At 46.5% G+C, this 24167-nt stretch overlaps 1 protein-coding gene across 1 annotated transcript in view; it reads right to left on the bottom strand.

The window, feature by feature from the left end:
* Positions 1–938: 938 nt before the first annotated feature.
* Positions 939–24167, bottom strand: part of LOC142216436 (prolyl endopeptidase FAP-like) — an 84907-nt gene continuing 61678 nt past the window's right edge. Inside the window, exons 22-26 of the mRNA XM_075284247.1 lie at positions 5619–5718; positions 4885–4949; positions 3476–3548; positions 3120–3193; positions 939–1184 (exon numbers count right to left, since the gene is read on the bottom strand). Coding sequence (XP_075140348.1) covers positions 1086–1184; positions 3120–3193; positions 3476–3548; positions 4885–4949; positions 5619–5718 — 411 coding nt within the window. The 3' untranslated portion in view covers positions 939–1085. The remainder of the gene's footprint in view (positions 1185–3119; positions 3194–3475; positions 3549–4884; positions 4950–5618; positions 5719–24167) is intronic.

The raw sequence follows: 24167 nt of genomic DNA, 5'->3' as shown, positions 1-24167 counted from the left end.
TCTATCTATCTATCTATCTATCTATCTATCTACCTACCATCTCCTATCTATCTATCTATCTATCTATCTATCTATCTATCTATCTATCTATCATATATCTATCGATCTCCTATCTATCTATCTATCTATCTATCTATCTATCTATCTATCTATCTATCTACCTACCATCTCCTATCTATCTATCTATCTATCTATCTATCTATCTATCTATCTATCATATATCTATCTATCTCCTATCTATCTATCTATCTATCTATCTATCTATCTATCTATCTATCATATATCTATCGATCTCCTATCTATCTATCTATCTATCTATCTATCTATCTATCTATCTCATGTATAATGAGGTGTGCATATACATCTGAGCCTTGTTTGCTGTATAATGCACATACATTTATATTATATAAGGGGTTGTTCTCATTGAGCGGGTCTCCAATGACAACTTGATCATACTGGGATCTTGTTACTGGCATCTGGTGACATGGCCGGGCACCTAATGTAATGCTCGGGCTACCCCAGAACTCAATGCTCCAGTCGATAAAGTAAGTCCAGGACATGTAAAGGGATTTTCCAATATAACAATGGCCTGATAATGGGAAACTGAGACAGGCCCGCCGAAGCCACTGCAATGAATGTGTAATATTAGGGTAAGATCACGCCATGGAATTGTTGCTGCAAAATCCACAGCAAAAAATCTGCTTCTTATTCAGTTCAGTAGGAGGCAGAAACTTCACTTCCCACTGCTGGAAAAAAACAAGTGCCCAGTCTGATCTTTGGGTGGATTCTGTCCAAACCTTGTATTGAAGAGAATGGGAATAGGAGAGTTGTCTGAATTTACCCTTACATGGCGGTCATTCAGATTGCTGGCCAATACAATAATACAAAGAAGGAGAGGGCAAGTCTACACCCACCTGTAAAGTTTATTTATTTAGCAGAAATAGTAGTTTTGTACTATATACATGATTATAATAAATGAGATACAAACAGATTCGACACAGGGAAGGCGTCCTCAAGATTCGTCCACGCAGTGAATTATCATTTGTCAAAAAAATATAATATATTGAGAGTTCAGTGACTGTAACTCATGACAGGGAGAAACATTTCTTTAAAAAGTGAGTCATGTGATTGTATAGATGTTTTCTTCCAGATCCGCCAATTGAATGATCTTTGTCTGTATACCACTGAAAATAAAAAAAAATCATAAATAATAATAATAATAATAATTAATATCAATATATATTAATGAATAATCACAATAATATTCATAATAACAATAACAATTACGATTTGCATAAATAATAATAATAATAATAATAATAATAATAATAATAATAATAATAATATAATAATAATAATAATAATAATAATAATATATTCCATACATGTCATACGTACAAGAACAACCCTGTTACTGCTGCAGGAGGCCATGTTTGGTGCATCTAGATCTATCTACATTATGACTATGAAGGATACCCCAGCCCTGTAACATGTATACATATGTATACTGATTGTATCCTGTGATTTGGGAATTCCTCCAGGGATCCAATAAATTTATCAAGCTCCCTGTTATACGTACAGTTTGTAATAGGACATAAATATATGGAAATGATTTAGTACGCATGCAGTTTATTACATGATATCTTTCACGGTCAGAGTATCATGTAACTTCTGCTTGCACAGTATTGGGCATATGGTTTATATTTGAGTGTTTTGCTACCATCTCAATATGTTTGATGGAAGAACAAAGATATCAGGCATATTGAAATCCAACAGCTAGATCTATCTCTGTCCCAATATCTGCCCATAGAAGAGCGTTGGGGGAGCCCTGAACACAGTAGGTGGTCTGCTGGTCTCACTAAAATCAACTAATGCAGCCAATATGCATGTAATGGATATGACCAGGTTTAGCCTTCTGTTGTATAGGTGCATAGTCTAAGAGAGTTCACCTTGCCATGGCTGGTGAGCTGTTAGGAGTAGGGCCGGAGCCTCTCTGTGGTTTTTGGCCCTCTCCTCCCTGCGCTCCCGCGTTCCCTGCTTCCGGGTTTCAGGAGGCAGGCTGCAACCTCTGCAGTGATTGTGGGAGTTGCCAGTTTCCTCCTGAGTCGGACAGGGGACTTCCGTTTTTTTTGGCCTAGCAGCGGGCCGGAGCCTATTTAAGGATGGCTCTGGCTCCAGACTACCACTGGCTACTCAGTGTTCTTTCCTGGTTCCTGATAGTAAGTGTTTCTCCTGTTATCTAATTGACTGTGTTTATGACCCCTTCCTTTGACCTCTGACCCTGCCTTTGCCTCCTGATTGTGTACTGTGTCTGCTCCTGTTGACGACCCCGGCTTGCCTTTAGACCTCTGCTTCCTGAGCCCATTTTTGTACTGCTCCACTGCTCCTGTTACCGACTCGGCCTGTCCTTCCCTCCATATTACCCTCCGTACTGCGCTACCCTCTTGTTGATGATTCGGACTGAACGACTACGCTTTGACTCTCTGCTGCCACCTGCTGCTGCCTTCTGGTTTATTAGATCTGCACCATTACCTTGAGGGTCTGCTGTAACCATTACCAGTTTCTGGTTCTACTGTGACTTGTGGTGCGCTGTGTGTCTGATGTTTCCCAACCATCTGGTACTCTGGTGGACACCACTGTGGGGTTGTAGTTGGTGTGGCCTGGGAGGTGTTGGACACTCAATCAATTTTTTTAGCCCTTTTTGGTACATGTGTGTTATTACATGTTTTAGTATATGCATTAAAAACCCCTGATCTCAACATCATCCAGCCTATCTTGGATGACACGAAGAGACAGACGGATTGGAGCAAGCCTACATCCACAGAAGATCTGGGCTTGGTTCCCCAAGATGGCGGCGGGAACAACCTCCCTGCCCAGTTCTGCCAAAAACTGTCTGTACCGAGAAACTACTGTACTGTACCGTACTTGCAACGGGCAAAGGTCACATCAAATATTGACGGCGTTTACACTTCTCCTTTCTTCATTCACTTCCTAAAATAATCTATTAACCCTTTTATCTTGATACCATTCTCTTACTTTATGGCATACCGTACAATCATTGACTAGCATGTAATAAATGATAAATCTGCCACCAAACCCTATAAAACATGGGAATTTACCATTGCTTCAAAATCCACTTGTGCGTCAACCAAGGCTTTGGAAATCTGAGCGGCTTGCTGGAAATGTACATTATCTAGGAGGAAACGGATAATGAGAGATGTTTGTGGACCGTATCTGAAAAATGGATAAATATTTGACGGTTTGGCCAGAATGCATTAGACTTAGATGACGCTCTTAAGTGCCTATTGATAGAAATGATAGCATCATCGCGGCTGGCGGAGCGCTACAACGTACACACTTTCACGTACGATTGTCTATCAGAAACTAAGTAGTGTGCTTATTGCTTATCACACGGAGTTATTCTCAGATTCTGCCCTGTTGTTTACCCTGCAGATTGGCCCTTGATAGCACCTACCATCTGCTGTTCCGTGAATGAGGAGGTAATCTACCTTCCCGAAATTCTCTGCCCTGGACATCACCGTCGAATTCTGAAAAGGAAGGAGAAGTCATTCATTAGACGTGATTTCTGATGCACAACTAATATAAAAAGGCTTGTGTTTGGTGACAGCATTAGCTCTTATACAAGACTATAAAATTGCTTTTCTGTCTACGCTTTCGTTTGCCTTTGGAAACTTTGGATCGGAATATTCCAATTTTTCCACTGTCTGAGCCAACTCGGTGACCCCGGCCACTTGTTCAGGAACAATAAAAATGGAATAAAATTGTGACAAGATAAGGCTGGATGGGAAACTATTACATAGATATAAAAATTAGCAGAATGGGGAAACCACAGTTGTATTGCTGCTCCATTCATGGTCTATGGAAGTGATGAAGATGTAGCTTAGGACATAACGCTGCTATCTCTAGCAATCCCATAAGGTCTGAATGGTTCCGGCAGTGGTCATGCTCAAGCAGCTACTATTCCATTAAAATGAAGCCCCCGGGACTAGGGTTGAGCGATGGGGATCGGGAAAGATCGGATCCCAATCGACGATCGAGCAAATTTCACGATCGGGATTGGCTGGAAAATGATCAGAAACCGGATTTTCAAATCTCAAGATCGGATCAACCCTAAAAGTGACTTTTCCCAGAGAGAAGCATTGACTAGGGTTGAGTGATTGGGATCGGGAAAGATCGGATCCCAATCGGCGATCGAGCAAATTTCACAATCTGGAAAATGATCGGAAATCGGATTTTTAAAATGGATTCTGAAATCTCAAGATCGGCTCAACCCTACCTGGGACCCTTGTTCCCATAATTGTGAGGGGCCCAGCAGTCAGATCGCAACAATAAATGCTTGTCACCTATCCTGCAAATAGACGATAAGTCACAGGGGGACTGCAACACAACTCTGTTTAATAGAATAGGGTGAGCAACAATTCTAATGTTATAAGAAGACAATTGTGTATAGCCCTTATACATATCCAAAAAATGCAACAGTTCTATGCAGATAGGAGATACAACACTATGTGCAATGTGCTCAGCTGCTCCGACTGTATAATCTTCATAGTAGGCCTCACTAGCCCTTACAGGATCACTACAAGACCCCTGTATAACTAACATATGGCTAAAACTAAACCATAGTTACATACTTATACTGGTGGTCTTAGTGGTGACTCGGTTCTCTCTATGCAGGCACGAATCTAAATGTTTTATTCTTCATCTGTAACAATTTCAGCACTGTTGTCAAACTTTTATTTCACTTTCAGAATTTGGCTGGCCAAGACATCGTAGGAAGCCACAAGATCTGATCCATGCAGCATAACCCGGACAATCTGGAGACATGGCACAGCCTCACACACTGCAATGACTATTTCCTGATACCTGATAATTTTGAAGGTTGTCTGATTTTGTCGGAAGTCCCATGTACCGCTCTGTATAGATGGATGCTGCAAGGAATAAAGAGTTAATACTGAGGATGAGTAAAAACTCCAAACAAAGTATTTCTGGTTCTATAAGTTAGAGTAAGGTCTGCGGAGACCACCAATTTCATGGAGACCACCTGATCATCTAATGTTTATGGGTGGAATCCTGACTTCCCCTTGTCGGCAGGTATGGTGGGAACCTTAGCACGTGCTATCATGTCGGTGAACAAGTGCAAAGATGGCATATTTGTTTATCTTGGGCGAGGTTGAGAAGAATGTTTAGTGAGTAGTTTGAGGCTGCAAGATGTGTCTTATGATCGCCACCAGTTAGGCTGCCCACCATTACACTGGTTCCATTTCATCTATGTCTATTTGTAAATGGGGTCTCCAGAATTGAACACAGTATTCCATTTGTGGTCTCTCCAGTGCTCTATATCTATGGGATTAGCTGATATTTAGGAGGGACTGTCCGAAGGTGACTGTCCGAACGTCTACACCTGCTATATACATCTGCAATATACTGTATACCTGTTATATGCACCTATTATATACATCTGCTTTCTACCTAGTTTGACATGCAGGATAAATACCTATCCAGAATCTGTAAATCAGCAATAAATCCCAAAGATTGCATAATGTGTATGGGATCTAAAAGGTTTTGTAGGTGATTTACATACAGTATATATTACTTACCATAATATTCCCAATTAGAAACAGGAGCCACAGCCATCCCACATTTAAAAAGGCCGGTACCTTGGCCGAGGACCATGGATGTGACATAACCCCCGTAGGACTGAAGAGGGAAACACACACTAGTTAGTACAATTGACAGTAAATAATAAGGAATAAGTCCTAGAGAAATAGCAATGGTACAAGTGCCCTGATGTTCTTACGGGGTTGTCCAATGTACCGTATTTTGTAGCAGTAACCACAGACCTGTTCACGGGTTATGTCTGGTATCTGAATGCAGGACCACTGAATTGGATGGGGCAAGGCTGTTCTATCATATCCAACCAGGGGACAAGTGCAACTCCGACATCCTCCATCGTATTAATGAAGGTCGCCCACTGAAGTCACACATTATCTAAGTTGGAGACATCTATTTCATTTGGCCCAGATTACATACAAGGGAACGCAAGTAGAACTTGTCGCTTGCAGATTATAAAGTCCCGACGTATAATTCTGCAAAGCTTCTAAGAGTAGATGCTGACGCTCCAAGAGAGTATACAGTATAGGAAACATCTCACCTCAAGACAAGAATCTCCTAAGGCCGGAGAACTCAACCCCATAGTAGGAAGACCCAGCATATCACCCCATCTCCTTCTATTTAGAGACATGGCAATCTATAATGTTCTACTTTGAAATTTGTTGCCCATCTATCAGATACATGTGCTGTATACACATTCTGAAAATAGGTTAAAGGATAATTCGTTCCGTTAGAGACAACCCAATCCAAAATGTGGTCCCTGGAGTGATCAGCCGATCGCCCCTGGTCCCAGTCCTGGCACACAGTTGGTGAAGGATTGTCCGTGTAATATGAAGCCAGCTTGAGATAGTATTTTAAGAGGCAGCTGGACAAAATTATAGTAGAAATACACATAGACTTCTTGGAACCAGGAGCAGATGAAATGGAGATGTCAGATTTTATTATAAAAGGCATCTTCTCAGAAATCTATCTGGATCCAGATGGAATATCCAGCATGATAGACATAATGTACATAAATTGCTACGAGGAGACTTGGAATGTATGGACATGTGATCTAGTCTGTAAATGACATTGGGACATATTTGATACCAAGTGTCAAAGATTTTAGGGGAAATGTCAATCAATCAGATAAACTGCTGTCCATGTAATACATAGGAGGGTTATGTGCTCCATGACGTCTTGGGGGTGGGGGAGACTTTGTGCCCATATGCTCTACTATCTAGTTGTGAGATAATCCTCTTACTATAATGATGTTGAAGTTTTTTAGAAGCATATACACCAGAACCAGCATATCACCCCAGTACTGCAGATAGATAGGCTAGTGTCACCAGAACCAGCATATCACCCCAGTACTGCAGATAGATAGGCTAGTGTCACCAGAACCAGCATATCACCCCAGCCCTACAGATAGATAGGTTAGTGTCACCAGAACCAGCATATCACCCCAGCCCTGCAGATAGATAGGTTAGTGTCACCAGAACCAGCATATCACCCCAGTACTGCAGATAGATAGGTTACTGTCACCAGAACCAGCATATCACCCCAGCCCTGCAGATAGATAGGTTACTGTCACCAGAACCAGCATATCACTCCAGTACTGCAGATAGATAGGCTAGTGTCACCAGAACCAGCATATCACCCCAGCCCTGCAGATAGATAGGTTAGTGTCACCAGAACCAGCATATCACCCTAGCCCTGCAGATAGATAGGTTACAGTCACCAGAACCAGCATATCACCCCAGCCCTGCAGATACATAGGTTAGTGTCACCAGAACCAGTATATCAACCCAGCCCTGCAGATAGATAGGTTAGTGTCACCAGAACCAGTATATCAACCCAGCCCTGCAGATAGATAGGTTAGTGTCACCAGAACCAGTATATCAACCCAGCCCTGCAGATAGATAGGTTAGTGTCATCGGAACCAGCATATCACCCCAGCCCCGCAGATAGATAGGTTAGTGTCATCGGAACCAGCATATCACCCCAGCCCTGCAGATAGATAGGTTAGTCTCACCAGAACCAGCATATCACTCCAGCCCTGCAGATAGATAGGTTAGTGTCACCAGAACCAGCATATCACCCCAGTCCTGCAGATAGATAGGTTACTGTCACCAGAACCAGCATATCACCCCCACCCTGCAGATAGATAGGTTAGTGTCACCAGAACCAGCATATCACCCCAGCCCTGCAGATAGATAGGTTAGTGTCACCAGAACCAGCATATCACCCCAGTCCTGCAGATAGATAGGTTAGTGTCACCAGAACCAGAATATCACCCCAGCCCTGCAGATAGATAGGGTAGTGTCACCAGAACCAGCATATCACCCCAGCCCTGCAGATAGATAGGTTAGTGTCACCAGAGCCAGCATATCACCCCAGCCCTGCAGATAGATAGGTTAGTGTCACCAGAACCAGCATATCACCCCAGCCCTGCAGATAGATAGGTTAGTGTCACCAGAGCCAGCATATCACCCCAGCCCTGCAGATAGATAGGTTAATGTCACCAGAACCAGAATATCACCCCAGCCCTGCAGATAGATAGGTTAGTGTCACCAGACCCCAGCATATCACCCCAGCCCTGCAGATAGATAGGTTACAGTCACCAGAACCAGCATATCACCCCAGCCCTGCAGATACATAGGTTAGTGTCACCAGAACCAGTATATCAACCCAGCCCTGCAGATAGATAGGTTAGTGTCATCGGAACCAGCATATCACCCCAGCCCTGCAGATAGATAGGTTAGTGTCACCAGAACCAGCATATCACCCCAGTCCTGCAGATAGATAGGTTACTGTCACCAGAACCAGCATATCACCCCCACCCTGCAGAGAGATAGGTTAGTGTCACCAGAACCAGCATATCACCCCAGTCCTGCAGATAGATAGGTTAGTGTCACCAGAACCAGCATATCACCCCAGCCCTGCAGATAGATAGGTTAGTGTCACCAAAACCAGCATATCACCCCAGCCCTGCAGATTCTTGGTTCTTGTTACAAAGACTGGATACAGGACCAGTGATTGCCTGACATGGTCATATGTCGGTGGGGTATGCCATTACGCTCCTGAAAACCCTCTTTAATGTCCAATAGCCCCTTGGTCTATGTTATTATTTCAGGTTAACATTTACCACTTGGGGGTTGACAGATATTACTGTTCATTAAACTAAAGAACATTTTTTTTGATAAAGGTAAAGACTAGAGATGAGCGAACAGTGTTCTATCGAACACATGTTCGATCGGATATCAGGGTGTTCGCCATGTTCGAATCGAATCGAACACCACGTGGTAAAGTGCGCCAAAATTCGATTCCCCTCCCACCTTCCCTGGCGCCTTTTTTGCACCAATAACAGCGCAGGGGAGGTGGGACAGGAACTACGACACCGGGGGCATTGAAAAAAATTGGAAAAAGTCATTGGCTGCCGAAATCAGGTGACCTCCATTTTAGACGAATAGTGGATTTCAAATCCGGGTCATATGAGAATGTGAACTTTGTGACTATGAGACAGGGATAGCTGTACAGGCAGGGATAGCTAGGGATAACCTTTATTTAGGGGGGAATGTTATTAAAAATAACTTTTTGGGGCTCTATCGGGTGTGTAATTGTGATTTTTGTGAGATAAACTTTTTCCCATAGGGATGCATTGGCCAGCGCTGATTGGCCGAATTCCGTACTCTGGCCAATCAGTGCTGGCCAATGCATTCTATTAGCTTGATGAAGCAGAGTGTGCACAAGGGTTCAAGCGCACCCTCGGCTCTGATGTAGCAGAGCCGAGGCTGCACAAGGGTTCAAGCGCACCCTCGGCTCTGATGTAGGAGAGCCGAGGGTGCACTTGAACCCTTGTTCACCCTCAGCTCTGCTACATCAGAGCCGAGGGTGCGCTTGAACCCTTGTGCACACTCTGCTTCATCAAGCTAATAGAATGCATTGGCCAGCGCTGATTGGCCAATGTATTCTATTAGCCTGATGAAGTAGAGCTGAATGTGTGTGCTAAGCACACACATTCAGCTCTACTTCATCGGGCTAATAGAATGCATTGGCCAATCAGCGCTGGCCAATGCATTCTATTAGCGTGAACTGAGTTTGCACAGGGGTTCTAGTGCACCCTCGGCTCTGCTACATCAGATTGCTACATCTGATGTAGCAGTGCCGAGTGTGCATCAGATGTGTAGTTGAGCAAAACTGACTCAGCACTGCTAAGTCTGCATTCGCATAGGAATGCATTGGCCAGCCTTCGGCCAATCAGCGCTGGCTCTGCCGGAGGAGGCGGAGTCTAAGGTCGGACCTGAATGGAGACTGGTGTGGAGCGATCTTAGACTCCGCCTCCTCCAGCAGAGCCAGCGCTGATTGGCCGAATTCCGTACTCTGGCCAATCAGCACTGGCTAATGCATTGTATTGGCGTGATGAAGCAGTGCTGAATGAGTGTGCTTAGCACACACATTCAGCTCTACTTCATCGGGCTAATAGAATGCATTGGCCAATCAGCGCTGGCCAATGCATTCTATTAGCGTGAACTGAGTTTGCACAGGGGTTCTAGTGCACCCTCGGCTCTGCTACATCAGATTGCTACATCTGATGTAGCAGTGCCGAGTGTGCATCAGATGTGTAGTTGAGCAAAACTGACTCAGCACTGCTAAGTCTGCATTCGCATAGGAATGCATTGGCCAGCCTTCGGCCAATCAGCGCTGGCTCTGCCGGAGGAAGCGGAGTCTAAGGTCGGACCTGAATGGAGACTGGTGTGGAGCTATCTTAGACTCCGCCTCCTCCAGCAGAGCCAGCGCTGATTGGTCGAGTTCCGTACTCTGGCCAATCAGCATTGGCCAATGCATTTCTATGGGGAAAAGTTAGCTTGCGAAAATCGCAAACTGACAGGGATTTCCATGAAATAAAGTGACTTTTATGCCCCCAGACATGCTTCCGCTGCTGTCCCAGTGTCATTCCAGGGTGTTGGTATCATTTCCTGGGGTGTCATAGTGGACTTGGTGACCCTCCAGACACGAATTTGGGTTTCCCCCTTAACGAGTTTATGTTCCCCATAGACTATAATGGGGTTCGAAACCCATTCGAACACTCGAACAGTGAGCGGCTGTTCGAATCGAATTTCGAACCTCGAACATTTTAGTGTTCGCTCATCTCTAGTAAAGACTATCCTTCCTCTCATGTATGAGTGCCAAAGGCCTCGAGGATTGCTGCAGCGCTGTGAGATTAACAATGTTTTACTTGGTTTACTGCATGACATACAATGAAGGAGTAGTAAATCCTCGCACTTTGTTCAAGGCAATAATGGGTTTGTAAGCCTCAGGAATTTGGTGTTACATTAGCTTTTATTTTTAGATGGTTCAGATTAATCATAAAGTAGATAAATAGATACAATGTAACATGAGAGTCATCGGCTTTGAAACTGAACAGTCACAAAAACTAATAGATATGAAGAATAAACATTTTGGAAAAGCAAGAAAAGTCTGAACACAGGAAACAAGACCAAGACGATAATGATATGTTTATTCCATGTCTAAGTGTATTGTGCAAGAGGGGGCAAAAAATTCCTGAATAAAATATGATTAATAAAAATATTTAATGTTTGATTACATTGTCACAAAACTTTTCATATGTCATACTAGCGTCTTAGAAGTGGAGGTTGGGTACTGAGAATCCCAACAATTGCTAAGATAAAGGGGCAAAAGTGCTGTGAATGTGCAGGCAAACATATACATACTCCTAGCCCTGAGCCATACCCAGCTTGTTCAGCTCTCCAATGTAACACTAACCTATCTATCTGCAGGGCTGAGGTGATATGCTGGTTCTGGTGACACTAACCTATCTATCTGCAGGGCTGGGGTGATATGCTGGTTCTGGTGACACTAACCTATCTATCTGCAGGGCTGGGGTGATATGCTGGTTCTGGTGACACTAACCTATCTATCTGCAGGGCTGGGGTGATATGCTGGTTCTGGTGACACTAACCTATCTATCTGCAGGTCTGGGGTGATGTGCTGGCTCTGGTGACACTAACCTATCTATCTGCAGGGCTGGGGTGATATGCTGGTTCTGGTGACAGTAACCTATCTATCTGCAGGGCTGAGGTGATATGCTGGTTCTGGTGACAGTAACCTATCTATCTGCAGGGCTGGGGTGATGTGCTGGCTCTGGTGACACTAACCTATCTATCTTCAGGGCTGGGGTAATATACTGGTTCTGGTGACACTAACCTATCTATCTGCAGGGCTGGGGTGATATGCTTGATTCTGATGACAGACTCCCCTTAACTTCAATCTTTTTGCTAATCCATGCAACTTTTCCACTGAGCCACCCTTCGTTTTCTAGCGAGCCACAAAAAAAGTGTCTAAAACACGACAATGGTTGTAATCCAGTTTTGGGCACAATAGACAACTCAATATATTAACAGAACCTTTGCCAGAAGTGCCATATCATGTGACAAGCAGACATGTACAGCAGGTTCATGGCGCACATACACATACAATACATGACAGCTGTCACCGATACATTAGTGCAGATCTCAGGTCTGATCTCACTTCCTGCCTAGTCAATAAAGGCTGCAAAGCAAATAACATAAAGCTGCTTGGGAAAATAATAGACATAGACACCGCAATATCATAAGGCACTTGGCCACAAACATGAAATATGACAATCACATGAGGATTCAGTGTGATGTGGTATGGGAAGCGGAGACTCAGTAACTTAGTGCCATGTCTGGTTATCAGTATATATTATTAGAGATGAGCGAACACTAAAATGTTCGAGGTTCGAAATTCGATTCGAACAGCCGCTCAATGTTCGTGTGTTCGAACGGGTTTCGAACCCCATTATAGTCTATGGGGAACAGATACTCGTTAAGGGGGAAACCCAAATCCGTGTCTGGAGGGTCACCAAGTCCACTATGACACCCCAGGAAATGATGCCAACACCTCTGGAATCACACTGGGACAGCAGGGGAAGCATGTCTGGGGGCATCTAACACACCAAAGACCCTCTATTACCCCAACATCACAGCCTAACAACTACACACTTTACACACTCAATACCACCTCTCTGACAGTAGGAAAACACCTTGAAACATGTGTATTTGGCACTTGCAGTGAGGAGAGCTTGTCACCAGCAGTGAATTTGGCCCTTGTAGTAAGTTGAGGTTGGCACCAACATTTGTTTTGAAAATCAGGGTGGATTGAGCCTCTAACCAGCAGAGTTTGGGCAAATTCATGGTGGAGGGAGCCTCTAAAAACCCCAGTTTGGACCAATTCATGGTGGAGGGAGACTCTAAAAACCCCAGTTTGGACCAATTCATGGTGGAGGGAGCCTCTAAAAACCCCAGTTTGGACCAATTCATGGTGGAGGGAGCCTCTAACCAGCCCAGTTTGGGCAAATTCATGGTGGAGGGAGCCTCTAACCAGCCCAGTTTGGACCAATTAATGGTGGAGGGAGCCTCTAACCAGCCCAGTTTGGACCAATTAATGGTGGAGGGAGCCTCTAACCACCCCAGTTTGGACCAATTCATGGTGGAGGGAGCCTCTAACCAGCCCAGTTTGGACCAATTCATGGTGGAGGGAGCCTCTAAAAAACCCAGTTTGGACCAATTCATGGTGGAGGGAGCCTCTAAACAGCCCAGTTTGGGCAAATTCATGGTGGAGGGAGCCTCTAACCACCCCAGTTTGGACCAATTCATGGTGGAGGGAGCCTCTAAACAGCCAAGTTTGGACCAATTCATGGTGAAGGGAGCCTCTAAAAACCCGTTTGGACCAATTCATGGTGGAGGGAGCCTCTAACCAGCCCAGTTTGGGCAAATTCATGGTGGAGGGAGCCTCTAAACAGCCCAGTTTGGGCAAATTCATGGTGGAGGGAGCCTCTAACCAGCCCAGTTTGGACCAATTCATGGTGGAGGGAGCCTCTAACCAGCCCAGTTTGGGCAAATTCATGGTGGAGGGAGCCTCTAAACAGCCCAGTTTGGGCAAATTCATGGTGGAGGGAGCCTCTAACCAGCCCAGTTTGGACCAATTCATGGTGGAGGGAGCCTCTAACCAGCCCAGTTTGGGCAAATTCATGGTGGAGGGAGCCTCTAAACAGCCCAGTTTGGGCAAATTCATGGTGGAGGGAGCCTCTAACCAGCCCAGTTTGGACCAATTAATGGTGGAGGGAGCCTCTAAACAGCCAAGTTTTGGGAAATTCATGGTGGAGGGAGCCTCTAACCAGCCCAGTTTGGACCAATTCATGGTGGAGGGAGCCTCTAACCAGCCCAGTTTGGACCAATTCATGGTGGAGGGAGCCTCTAAACAGCCCAGTTTGGGCAAATTCATGGTGGAGGGAGCCTCTAAAAAACCCAGTTTGGACCAATTCATGGTGGAGGGAGCCTCTAATTAGCCCAGTTTGGACCAATTAATTGTGGAGGGAGCCTCTAACCAGCCCAGTTTGGACCAATTAATGGTGGAGGGAGCCTCTAACCACCCCAGTTTGGGCAAATTCATGGTGGAGGGAGCCTCTAACCAGCCCAGTTTGGACCAATTAATGGTGGAGGGAGCCTCTAAACAGCCAAGTTTTGGGAAATTCATGGTGGAGGGAGCCTCTAACCAGCCCAGTTTGGACCAATTCATGGTGGAGGGAGCCTCTAAACAGCCCAGTTTGGGCAAATTCATGGTGGAGGGAGCCTCTAACCAGCCAAGTTTGGACCAATTCATGGTGAAGGGAGCCTCTAAAAACCCGTTTGGACCAATTCATGGTGGAGGGAGCCTCTAACCAGCCCAGTTTGGGCAAATTCATGGTGGAGGGAGCCTCTAAACAGCCCAGTTTGGGCAAATTCATGGTGGAGGGAGCCTCTAACCAGCCCAGTTTGGACCAATTCATGGTGGAGGGAGCCTCTAACCAGCCCAGTTTGGGCAAATTCATGGTGGAGGGAGCCTCTAAACAGCCCAGTTTGGGCAAATTCATGGTGGAGGGAGCCTCTAACCAGCCCAGTTTGGACCAATTAATGGTGGAGGGAGCCTCTAACCAGCCCAGTTTGGGCAAATTCATGGTGGAGGGAGCCTCTAAACAGCCCAGTTTGGGCAAATTCATGGTGGAGGGAGCCTCTAACCAGCCCAGTTTGGACCAATTCATGGTGGAGGGAGCCTCTAACCAGCCCAGTTTGGGCAAATTCATGGTGGAGGGAGCCTCTAAACAGCCCAGTTTGGGCAAATTCATGGTGGAGGGAGCCTCTAACCAGCCCAGTTTGGACCAATTAATGGTGGAGGGAGCCTCTAAACAGCCAAGTTTTGGGAAATTCATGGTGGAGGGAGCCTCTAACCAGCCCAGTTTGGACCAATTCATGGTGGAGGGAGCCTCTAAACAGCCCAGTTTGGGCAAATTCATGGTGGAGGGAGCCTCTAAACAGCCAAGTTTGGACCAATTCATGGTGAAGGGAGCCTCTAAAAACCCGTTTGGACCAATTCATGGTGGAGGGAGCCTCTAACCAGCCCAGTTTGGGCAAATTCATGGTGGAGGGAGCCTCTAAACAGCCCAGTTTGGGCAAATTCATGGTGGAGGGAGCCTCTAACCAGCCCAGTTTGGACCAATTCATGGTGGAGGGAGCCTCTAACCAGCCCAGTTTGGGCAAATTCATGGTGGAGGGAGCCTCTAAACAGCCCAGTTTGGGCAAATTCATGGTGGAGGGAGCCTCTAACCAGCCCAGTTTGGACCAATTAATGGTGGAGGGAGCCTCTAAACAGCCAAGTTTTGGGAAATTCATGGTGGAGGGAGCCTCTAACCAGCCCAGTTTGGACCAATTCATGGTGGAGGGAGCCTCTAACCAGCCCAGTTTGGACCAATTCATGGTGGAGGGAGCCTCTAAACAGCCCAGTTTGGGCAAATTCATGGTGGAGGGAGCCTCTAAAAAACCCAGTTTGGACCAATTCATGGTGGAGGGAGCCTCTAATTAGCCCAGTTTGGACCAATTAATTGTGGAGGGAGCCTCTAACCAGCCCAGTTTGGACCAATTAATGGTGGAGGGAGCCTCTAACCACCCCAGTTTGGGCAAATTCATGGTGGAGGGAGCCTCTAACCAGCCCAGTTTGGACCAATTAATGGTGGAGGGAGCCTCTAAACAGCCAAGTTTTGGGAAATTCATGGTGGAGGGAGCCTCTAACCAGCCCAGTTTGGACCAATTCATGGTGGAGGGAGCCTCTAAACAGCCCAGTTTGGGCAAATTCATGGTGGAGGGAGCCTCTAAAAAACCCAGTTTGGACCAATTCATGGTGGAGGGAGCCTCTAATTAGCCCAGTTTGGACCAATTAATTGTGGAGGGAGCCTCTAACCAGCCCAGTTTGGACCAATTCATGGTGGAGGGAGCCTCTAACCAGCCCAGTTTGGGCAAATTCATGGTGGAGGGAGCCTCTAAACAGCCCAGTTTGGGCAAATTCATGGTGGAGGGAGCCTCTAACCAGCCCAGTTTGGACCAATTAATGGTGGAGGGAGCCTCTAAACAGCCAAGTTTTGGGAAATTCATGGTGGAGGGAGCCTCTAACCAGCCCAGTTTGGACCAATTCATGGTGGAGGGAGCCTCTAAACAGCCCAGTTTGGGCAAATTCATGGTGGAGGGAGCCTCTAAACAGCCAAGTTTGGACCAATTCATGGTGAAGGGAGCCTCTAAAAACCCGTTTGGACCAATTCATGGTGGAGGGAGCCTCTAACCAGCCCAGTTTGGGCAAATTCATGGTGGAGGGAGCCTCTAAACAGCCCAGTTTGGGCAAATTCATGGTGGAGGGAGCCTCTAACCAGCCCAGTTTGGACCAATTCATGGTGGAGGGAGCCTCTAACCAGCCCAGTTTGGGCAAATTCATGGTGGAGGGAGCCTCTAAACAGCCCAGTTTGGGCAAATTCATGGTGGAGGGAGCCTCTAACCAGCCCAGTTTGGACCAATTAATGGTGGAGGGAGCCTCTAAACAGCCAAGTTTTGGGAAATTCATGGTGGAGGGAGCCTCTAACCAGCCCAGTTTGGACCAATTCATGGTGGAGGGAGCCTCTAACCAGCCCAGTTTGGACCAATTCATGGTGGAGGGAGCCTCTAAACAGCCCAGTTTGGGCAAATTCATGGTGGAGGGAGCCTCTAAAAAACCCAGTTTGGACCAATTCATGGTGGAGGGAGCCTCTAATTAGCCCAGTTTGGACCAATTAATTGTGGAGGGAGCCTCTAACCAGCCCAGTTTGGACCAATTAATGGTGGAGGGAGCCTCTAACCACCCCAGTTTGGGCAAATTCATGGTGGAGGGAGCCTCTAACCAGCCCAGTTTGGACCAATTAATGGTGGAGGGAGCCTCTAAACAGCCAAGTTTTGGGAAATTCATGGTGGAGGGAGCCTCTAACCAGCCCAGTTTGGACCAATTCATGGTGGAGGGAGCCTCTAAACAGCCCAGTTTGGGCAAATTCATGGTGGAGGGAGCCTCTAAAAAACCCAGTTTGGACCAATTCATGGTGGAGGGAGCCTCTAATTAGCCCAGTTTGGACCAATTAATTGTGGAGGGAGCCTCTAACCAGCCCAGTTTGGGCAAATTCATGGTGGAGGGAGCCTCTAACCAGCCCAGTTTGGACCAATTCATGGTGGAGGGAGCCTCTAACCAGCCCAGTTTGGACCAATTCATGGTGGAGGGAGCCTCTAAAAAACCCAGTTTGGACCAATTCATGGTGGAGGGAGCCTCTAAACAGCCCAGTTTGGGCAAATTCATGGTGGAAGGAGCCTCTAACCAGCAGAGTTGTGGGAAAGCAGGGTGGAGGGAGCCTCTAACCAGCAGAGTTGGTGGAAATCAGGGTGGAGGGAGCCTCTAACCAGCAGAGTTGGGGGAAATCATGTTGGAGGGAGCCTAGTATTAGCAGAATTGTGCAACGCTTATGGTGGATGAGTATGAGGATGCGGAGGAATTGGAGAGGTTGAGTACAGACATGGAGTTTCATGTTGGGGTGCTTTACACAGGTGGGCACAAAAATGAAGGCTCTATCCAGTGGTGGTTCATTTTTATCAAAGTGAGCCGGTCGGCACTCTCAGCTGACAGACGGGTGCGCTTGTCAGTGATGATGCCACCGGCTGCACTGAACACCCTCTCAGATAGGACGCTGGCGGCAGGACAGGACAGCACCTCCAAGGCATATAGGGCAAGTTCAAGCCACAGGTCCAACTTCGACACCCAATACGTGTAGGGCGCAGAGGGGTCGGAGAGGACAGGGCTGTGGTCGGAAAGGTATTCCCGCAACATGCGCCTATACTTCTCACGCCTGGTGACACTAGGACCCTCCGTGGCGGCACTTTGGCGAGGGGGTGCCATCAAGGTGTCCCAGACCTTAGACAGTGTGCCCCTCGTTTGTGTGGACCGGTGAGAACTTGGTTGCCTACTGGAGGAACTGCCCTCCCTGCCGCCAACGTCACATGCTGGAAACATCTCCATCATATTCTGCACCAATTGCCTGTGGCAAGCATTGATGCGATTGGCCCTCCCCTCTACCGGAATAAAAGACGAGATGTTGTTTTTATACCGGGGGTCAAGGATAGCAAAGATCCAGTACTGGTTGTCCTCCATGATTTTGACAATACGCTTGTCGGTTGTAAAGCACCCCAACATGAACTCAGCCATGTCTGCCACAGTGTTAGTTGGCATGACTCCTCTGGCCCCACCGGAAAGTTCAATCTCCATTTCCTCCTCATCCTCCATGTCTACCCATCCGCGCTGCAACAATGGGACGATTCGAAGTTGCCCGGAAGCCTCCTGTATCACCATCACATCATCGGACAACTCTTCTTCCTCCTCCTCCTCCTCCTCCTCCTCCATTAAACGCAGTGAAGCGGACAGATGTGTGGACCTACTCTCCAGCTGTGACGGATCGGATGCTATCCCTAACTCCTCTGTGTGATCTGAGTTATCCCTGATGTCAATCAGGGATTCTCTCAGAACACACAAGAGCGGGATTGTAAGGCTCACCATCGCATCCTCAGAGCTCACCCTCCTTGTGGACTCCTCAAAGACCCGTAGGATGTCACAAAGGTCTCTCATCCATGGCCACTCATGGATGTGAAACTGAGGCAGCTGACTTTGTGGCACCCTAGGGTTTTGTAGCTGGTATTCCATCAAAGGTCTCTGCTGCTCAACCACTCTATTCAACATCTGAAACGTTGAGTTCCAGCGTGTGGGGACGTCGCACAAAAGCCGGTGTTGTGGCACATGCAGGCGTTGCTGGAGAGATTTTAAGCTAGCAGCGGCTACTGTCGACTTGCGAAAGTGGGCGCACATGCGCCGCACTTTCACCAGTAGCTCTGGAACATTGGGGTAGCTCTTTAGGAAACGTTGCACCACTAGGTTGAAGACGTGGGCCAGGCATGGAACATGTTGGAGTCCGGCAAGCTCCAGAGCTGCTACCAGGTTCCGGCCGTTATCACAAACGACCATGCCTGGGCCCAGGTGCAGCGGCTCAAACCATATTGCCGTCTCATCGAGGAGGGCATCCCTCACCTCGGAGGCAGTGTGCTGTCTGTCCCCCAAGCTGATCAGCTTCAGCACAGCCTGCTGACGTCTACCAACGCCAGTGCTGCAACGTTTCCAACTCGTAGCTGGGGTCAATCTAACAGCGGAGGAGGAGGCGGTGGCGGAGGAGGAGGCGGTGGCGGAGGAGGAGGCGGTAGAGGAGGAGGAGGAGGGGGGTGTTCTTCTCGTGTCCCTGCCAGGAATGTTAGGCGGGGAGACGAGGTACACCGGGCCAGTTTGGGAAGCAGTCCCAGCCTCAACTACATTCACCCAGTGTGCCGTCAGTGAAATGTAGCGTCCCTGTCCGCATGCACTTGTCCACGCGTCGGTGGTCAAGTGGACCTTTGTGCAAAGCGCGGAACTAAGGGCCCGCCTGATGTTGAGTGACACGTGCTGGTGCAAGGCGGGGACGGCACACCGGGAGAAGTAGTGACGGCTAGGGACGGCATAGCGAGGTGCCGCAGTTGCCATCAGGTCCAGGAAGGCGGGAGTTTCAACAAGCCGGAACGCCAACATCTCCTGGGCCAGCAGTTTAGCGATGTTGGCGTTCAAGGCTTGCGCGTGTGGGTGGTTAGCAGTGTATTTCTGCCGCCGCTCCAATGTCTGAGAGATGGTGGGTTGTTGTAAAGAAACGCCTGATGGTGCCTTTGATGGTGCAGGAGAAGGAGATAAGACAGGACCAGGGGAGGATGAGGTAGAAGTCAACAAAGTGGCGGAGGCAGATGAAGTGGTGTCCTGGCTCGTCCTCTGGAGTGCATCGCCAGCACAGTCAGCAGTGGCAGTGGCAGAGGCAGAGGCAGTGGCAGTGGCGTGAACGGCAGGCGGCCTTTGTCCTGCCGTTGCTGCCTGCCACTGATTCCAGTGCTTGGATTCCAAATGACGGCGCATTGAAGTGGTGGACAGGTTGCTCTTCTCAGAGCCCCTAATCAATTTCGAGAGGCAAATTGTGCAGACAACACTATATCTGTCCTCGGCGCATTCCTTGAAAAAACTCCACACCTTCGAGAAACGTGCCCTCGAGGTGGGAGTTTTTCGGGGCTGGGTACGAACTGGAACATCTTGGGAGATTCCGGGTGTGGCCTGGCTTCGCCTAAGCTGCTGACCTCTGCCTCTGCCTCTAGCTACCCTTTTTGGTGCTGCACCTGCCTCAACATCCACACTACTTTCCCCGCTTGACATCCCCCCTGTCCAGGTCGGGTCAGTGTCCTCATCATCCACCACTTCCTCTTCCAACTCCTGTCTCATCTCCTCCTCCCGCACAATGCGCCGGTCAACTGGATGCCCTGACGGCAACTGCGTCACATCATCGTCGATGAGGGTGGGTTGCTGGTCATCCACCACCAAATCGAACAGAGATGGAGGAGACTCTAGTGTTTGAGCATCTGGACACAGATGCTCCTCTGTTAGGTTCGTGGAATCGTGACGTGGAGAGGCAGGTTGAGGGACAATGAAAGGAGCGGAGAACAGCTCTGGGGAGCAGGGACAGTTTGGGTTATTGTTCTGTAAAGCTTCGGAATTTTGGGAGGAAGGAAGACAAGACTGTTGGGTAATAGGAGGAGAGGAGGCAGAGTCTGACTGGCTGCTGGACAATGTGCTGTAAGCGTTCTCTGACAGCCATTGCAAGACCTGTTCCTGGTTCTCGGGCCTACTAAGGTTTGTACCCTGCAGTTTAGTTAATGTGGCAAGCAACCCTGGCACTGTGGAGTGGCGCAATGCTTGCTGCCCCACAGGAGTAGGCACGGGACGCCCTGTGGCTTCACTGCTACCTTGCTCCCCAGAACCATTCCCCCGACCTCGCCCACGGCCTCGTCCACGTCCCTTTCCGGGAGCCTTGCGCATTTTGAATTCCTAGTTAGAAATTGGCACTGTATACCAGTAGTAAAAATTGTGGGTGCACGTAACCCCAATATATTCTTTGAATTCCCAGTCAGAAACTGGCACTATATGGCAGTAGCAAGAAATGAGGGTATTTGTATTCCCAATATACTCTTTGAATTCCCAGTCAGACAATGGCACTGTATACCAGTAGTAAAAATTGTGGGTGCACGTAACCCCAATATATTCTTTGAATTCCCAGTCAGAAACTGGCACTATATGGCAGTAGCAAGAAATGAGGGTATTTGTATTCCCAATATACTCTTTGAATTCCCAGTCAGACAATGGCACTGTATACCAGTAGTAAAAATTGTGGGTGCACGTAACCCCAATATATTCTTTGAATTCCCAGTCAGAAACTGGCACTATATGGCAGTAGCAAGAAATGAGGGTATTTGTATTCCCAATATACTCTTTGAATTCCCAGTCAGACAATGGCACTGTATACCAGTAGTAAAAATTGTGGGTGCACGTAACCCCAATATATTCTTTGAATTCCCAGTCAGAAACTGGCACTATATGGCAGTAGCAAGAAATGAGGGTATTTGTATTCCCAATATACTCTTTGAATTCCCAGTCAGACAATGGCACTGTATACCAGTAGTAAAAATTGTGGGTGCACGTAACCCCAATATATTCTTTGAATTCCCAGTCAGAAACTGGCACTATATGGCAGTAGCAAGAAATGAGGGTATTTGTATTCCCAATATACTCTTTGAATTCCCAGTCAGACAATGGCACTGTATACCAGTAGTAAAAATTGTGGGTGCACGTAACCCCAATATATTCTTTGAATTCCCAGTCAGAAACTGGCACTATATGGCAGTAGCAAGAAATGAGGGTATTTGTATTCCCAATATACTCTTTGAATTCCCAGTCAGACAATGGCACTGTATACCAGTAGTAAAAATTGTGGGTGCACGTAACCCCAATATATTCTTTGAATTCCCAGTCAGAAACTGGCACTATATGGCAGTAGCAAGAAATGAGGGTATTTGTATTCCCAATATACTCTTTGAATTCCCAGTCAGACAATGGCACTGTATACCAGTAGTAAAAATTGTGGGTGCACGTAACCCCAATATATTCTTTGAATTCCCAGTCAGAAACTGGCACTATATGGCAGTAGCAAGAAATGAGGGTATTTGTATTCCCAATATACTCTTTGAATTCCCAGTCAGACAATGGCACTGTATACCAGTAGTAAAAATTGTGGGTGCACGTAACCCCAATATATTCTTTGAATTCCCAGTCAGAAACTGGCACTATATGGCAGTAGCAAGAAATGAGGGTATTTGTATTCCCAATATACTCTTTGAATTCCCAGTCAGACAATGGCACTGTATACCAGTAGTAAAAATTGTGGGTGCACGTAACCCCAATATATTCTTTGAATTACCAGTCAGAAACTGGCACTATATGGCAGTAGCAAGAAATGAGGGTATTTATAACCCCAATATATTCTTTGAATTCCCAGTCAGACAATGGCACTGTATACCAGTAGTAAAAATTGTGGGTGCACGTAACCCCAATATATTCTTTGAATTCCCAGTCAGAAACTGGCACTATATGGCAGTAGCAAGAAATGAGGGTATTTGTATTCCCAATATACTCTTTGAATTCCCAGTCAGACAATGGCACTGTATACCAGTAGTAAAAATTGTGGGTGCACGTAACCCCAATATATTCTTTGAATTCCCAGTCAGAAACTGGCACTATATGGCAGTAGCAAGAAATGAGGGTATTTGTATTCCCAATATACTCTTTGAATTCCCAGTCAGACAATGGCACTGTATACCAGTAGTAAAAATTGTGGGTGCACGTAACCCCAATATATTCTTTGAATTACCAGTCAGAAACTGGCACTATATGGCAGTAGCAAGAAATGAGGGTATTTGTATTCCCAATATACTCTTTGAATTCCCAGTCAAACAATGGCACTGTATACCAGTAGTAAAAATTGTGGGTGCACGTAACCCCAATATATTCTTTGAATTCCCAGTCAGAAACTGGCACTATATGGCAGTAGCAAGAAATGAGGGTATTTGTATTCCCAATATACTCTTTGAATTCCCAGTCAGACAATGGCACTGTATACCAGTAGTAAAAATTGTGGGTGCACGTAACCCCAATATATTCTTTGAATTCCCAGTCAGAAACTGGCACTATATGGCAGTAGCAAGAAATGAGGGTATTTGTATTCCCAATATACTCTTTGAATTCCCAGTCAGACAATGGCACTGTATACCAGTAGTAAAAATTGTGGGTGCACGTAACCCCAATATATTCTTTGAATTACCAGTCAGAAACTGGCACTATATGGCAGTAGCAAGAAATGAGGGTATTTATAACCCCAATATATTCTTTGAATTCCCAGTCAGACAATGGCACTGTATACCAGTAGTAAAAATTGTGGGTGCACGTAACCCCAATATATTCTTTGAATTCCCAGTCAGAAACTGGCACTATATGGCAGTAGCAAGAAATGAGGGTATTTGTATTCCCAATATACTCTTTGAATTCCCAGTCAGACAATGGCACTGTATACCAGTAGTAAAAATTGTGGGTGCACGTAACCCCAATATATTCTTTGAATTCCCAGTCAGAAACTGGCACTATATGGCAGTAGCAAGAAATGAGGGTATTTGTATTCCCAATATACTCTTTGAATTCCCAGTCAGACAATGGCACTGTATACCAGTAGTAAAAATTGTGGGTGCACGTAACCCCAATATATTCTTTGAATTCCCAGTCAGACACTGGCACTATATGGCAGTAGCAAGAAATGAGGGTATTTGTATTCCCAATATATTCTTTGAATTCCCAGTCAGACAATGGCACTGTATACCAGTAGTAAAAATTGTGGGTGCACGTAACCCCAATATATTCTTTGAATTACCAGTCAGAAACTGGCACTATATGGCAGTAGCAAGAAATGAGGGTATTTGTATTCCCAATATATTCTTTGAATTCCCAGTCAGACAATGGCACTGTATACCAGTAGTAAAAATTGTGGGTGTATATAGCCCCAATTCTATTGCTAGGGGACTTGCAGGGTATTTCTGGGGTGAAGGTGGGGGGGCACACCGTTGGAACGGGTATCGGGGTATATATCGGGTATACGGGAATACACTGACAGTGTATTCCATTCAGGATCCTGGGAAAGCTGGGTT

The sequence above is a fragment of the Leptodactylus fuscus genome, chromosome 8 (genome assembly GCF_031893055.1).
Source record: "Leptodactylus fuscus isolate aLepFus1 chromosome 8, aLepFus1.hap2, whole genome shotgun sequence".
Lineage (NCBI taxonomy): Eukaryota > Metazoa > Chordata > Amphibia > Anura > Leptodactylidae > Leptodactylus > Leptodactylus fuscus.
Note: the sequence above shows the minus strand (reverse complement) of the source record. Positions and strands in the feature narration are given on the sequence as shown.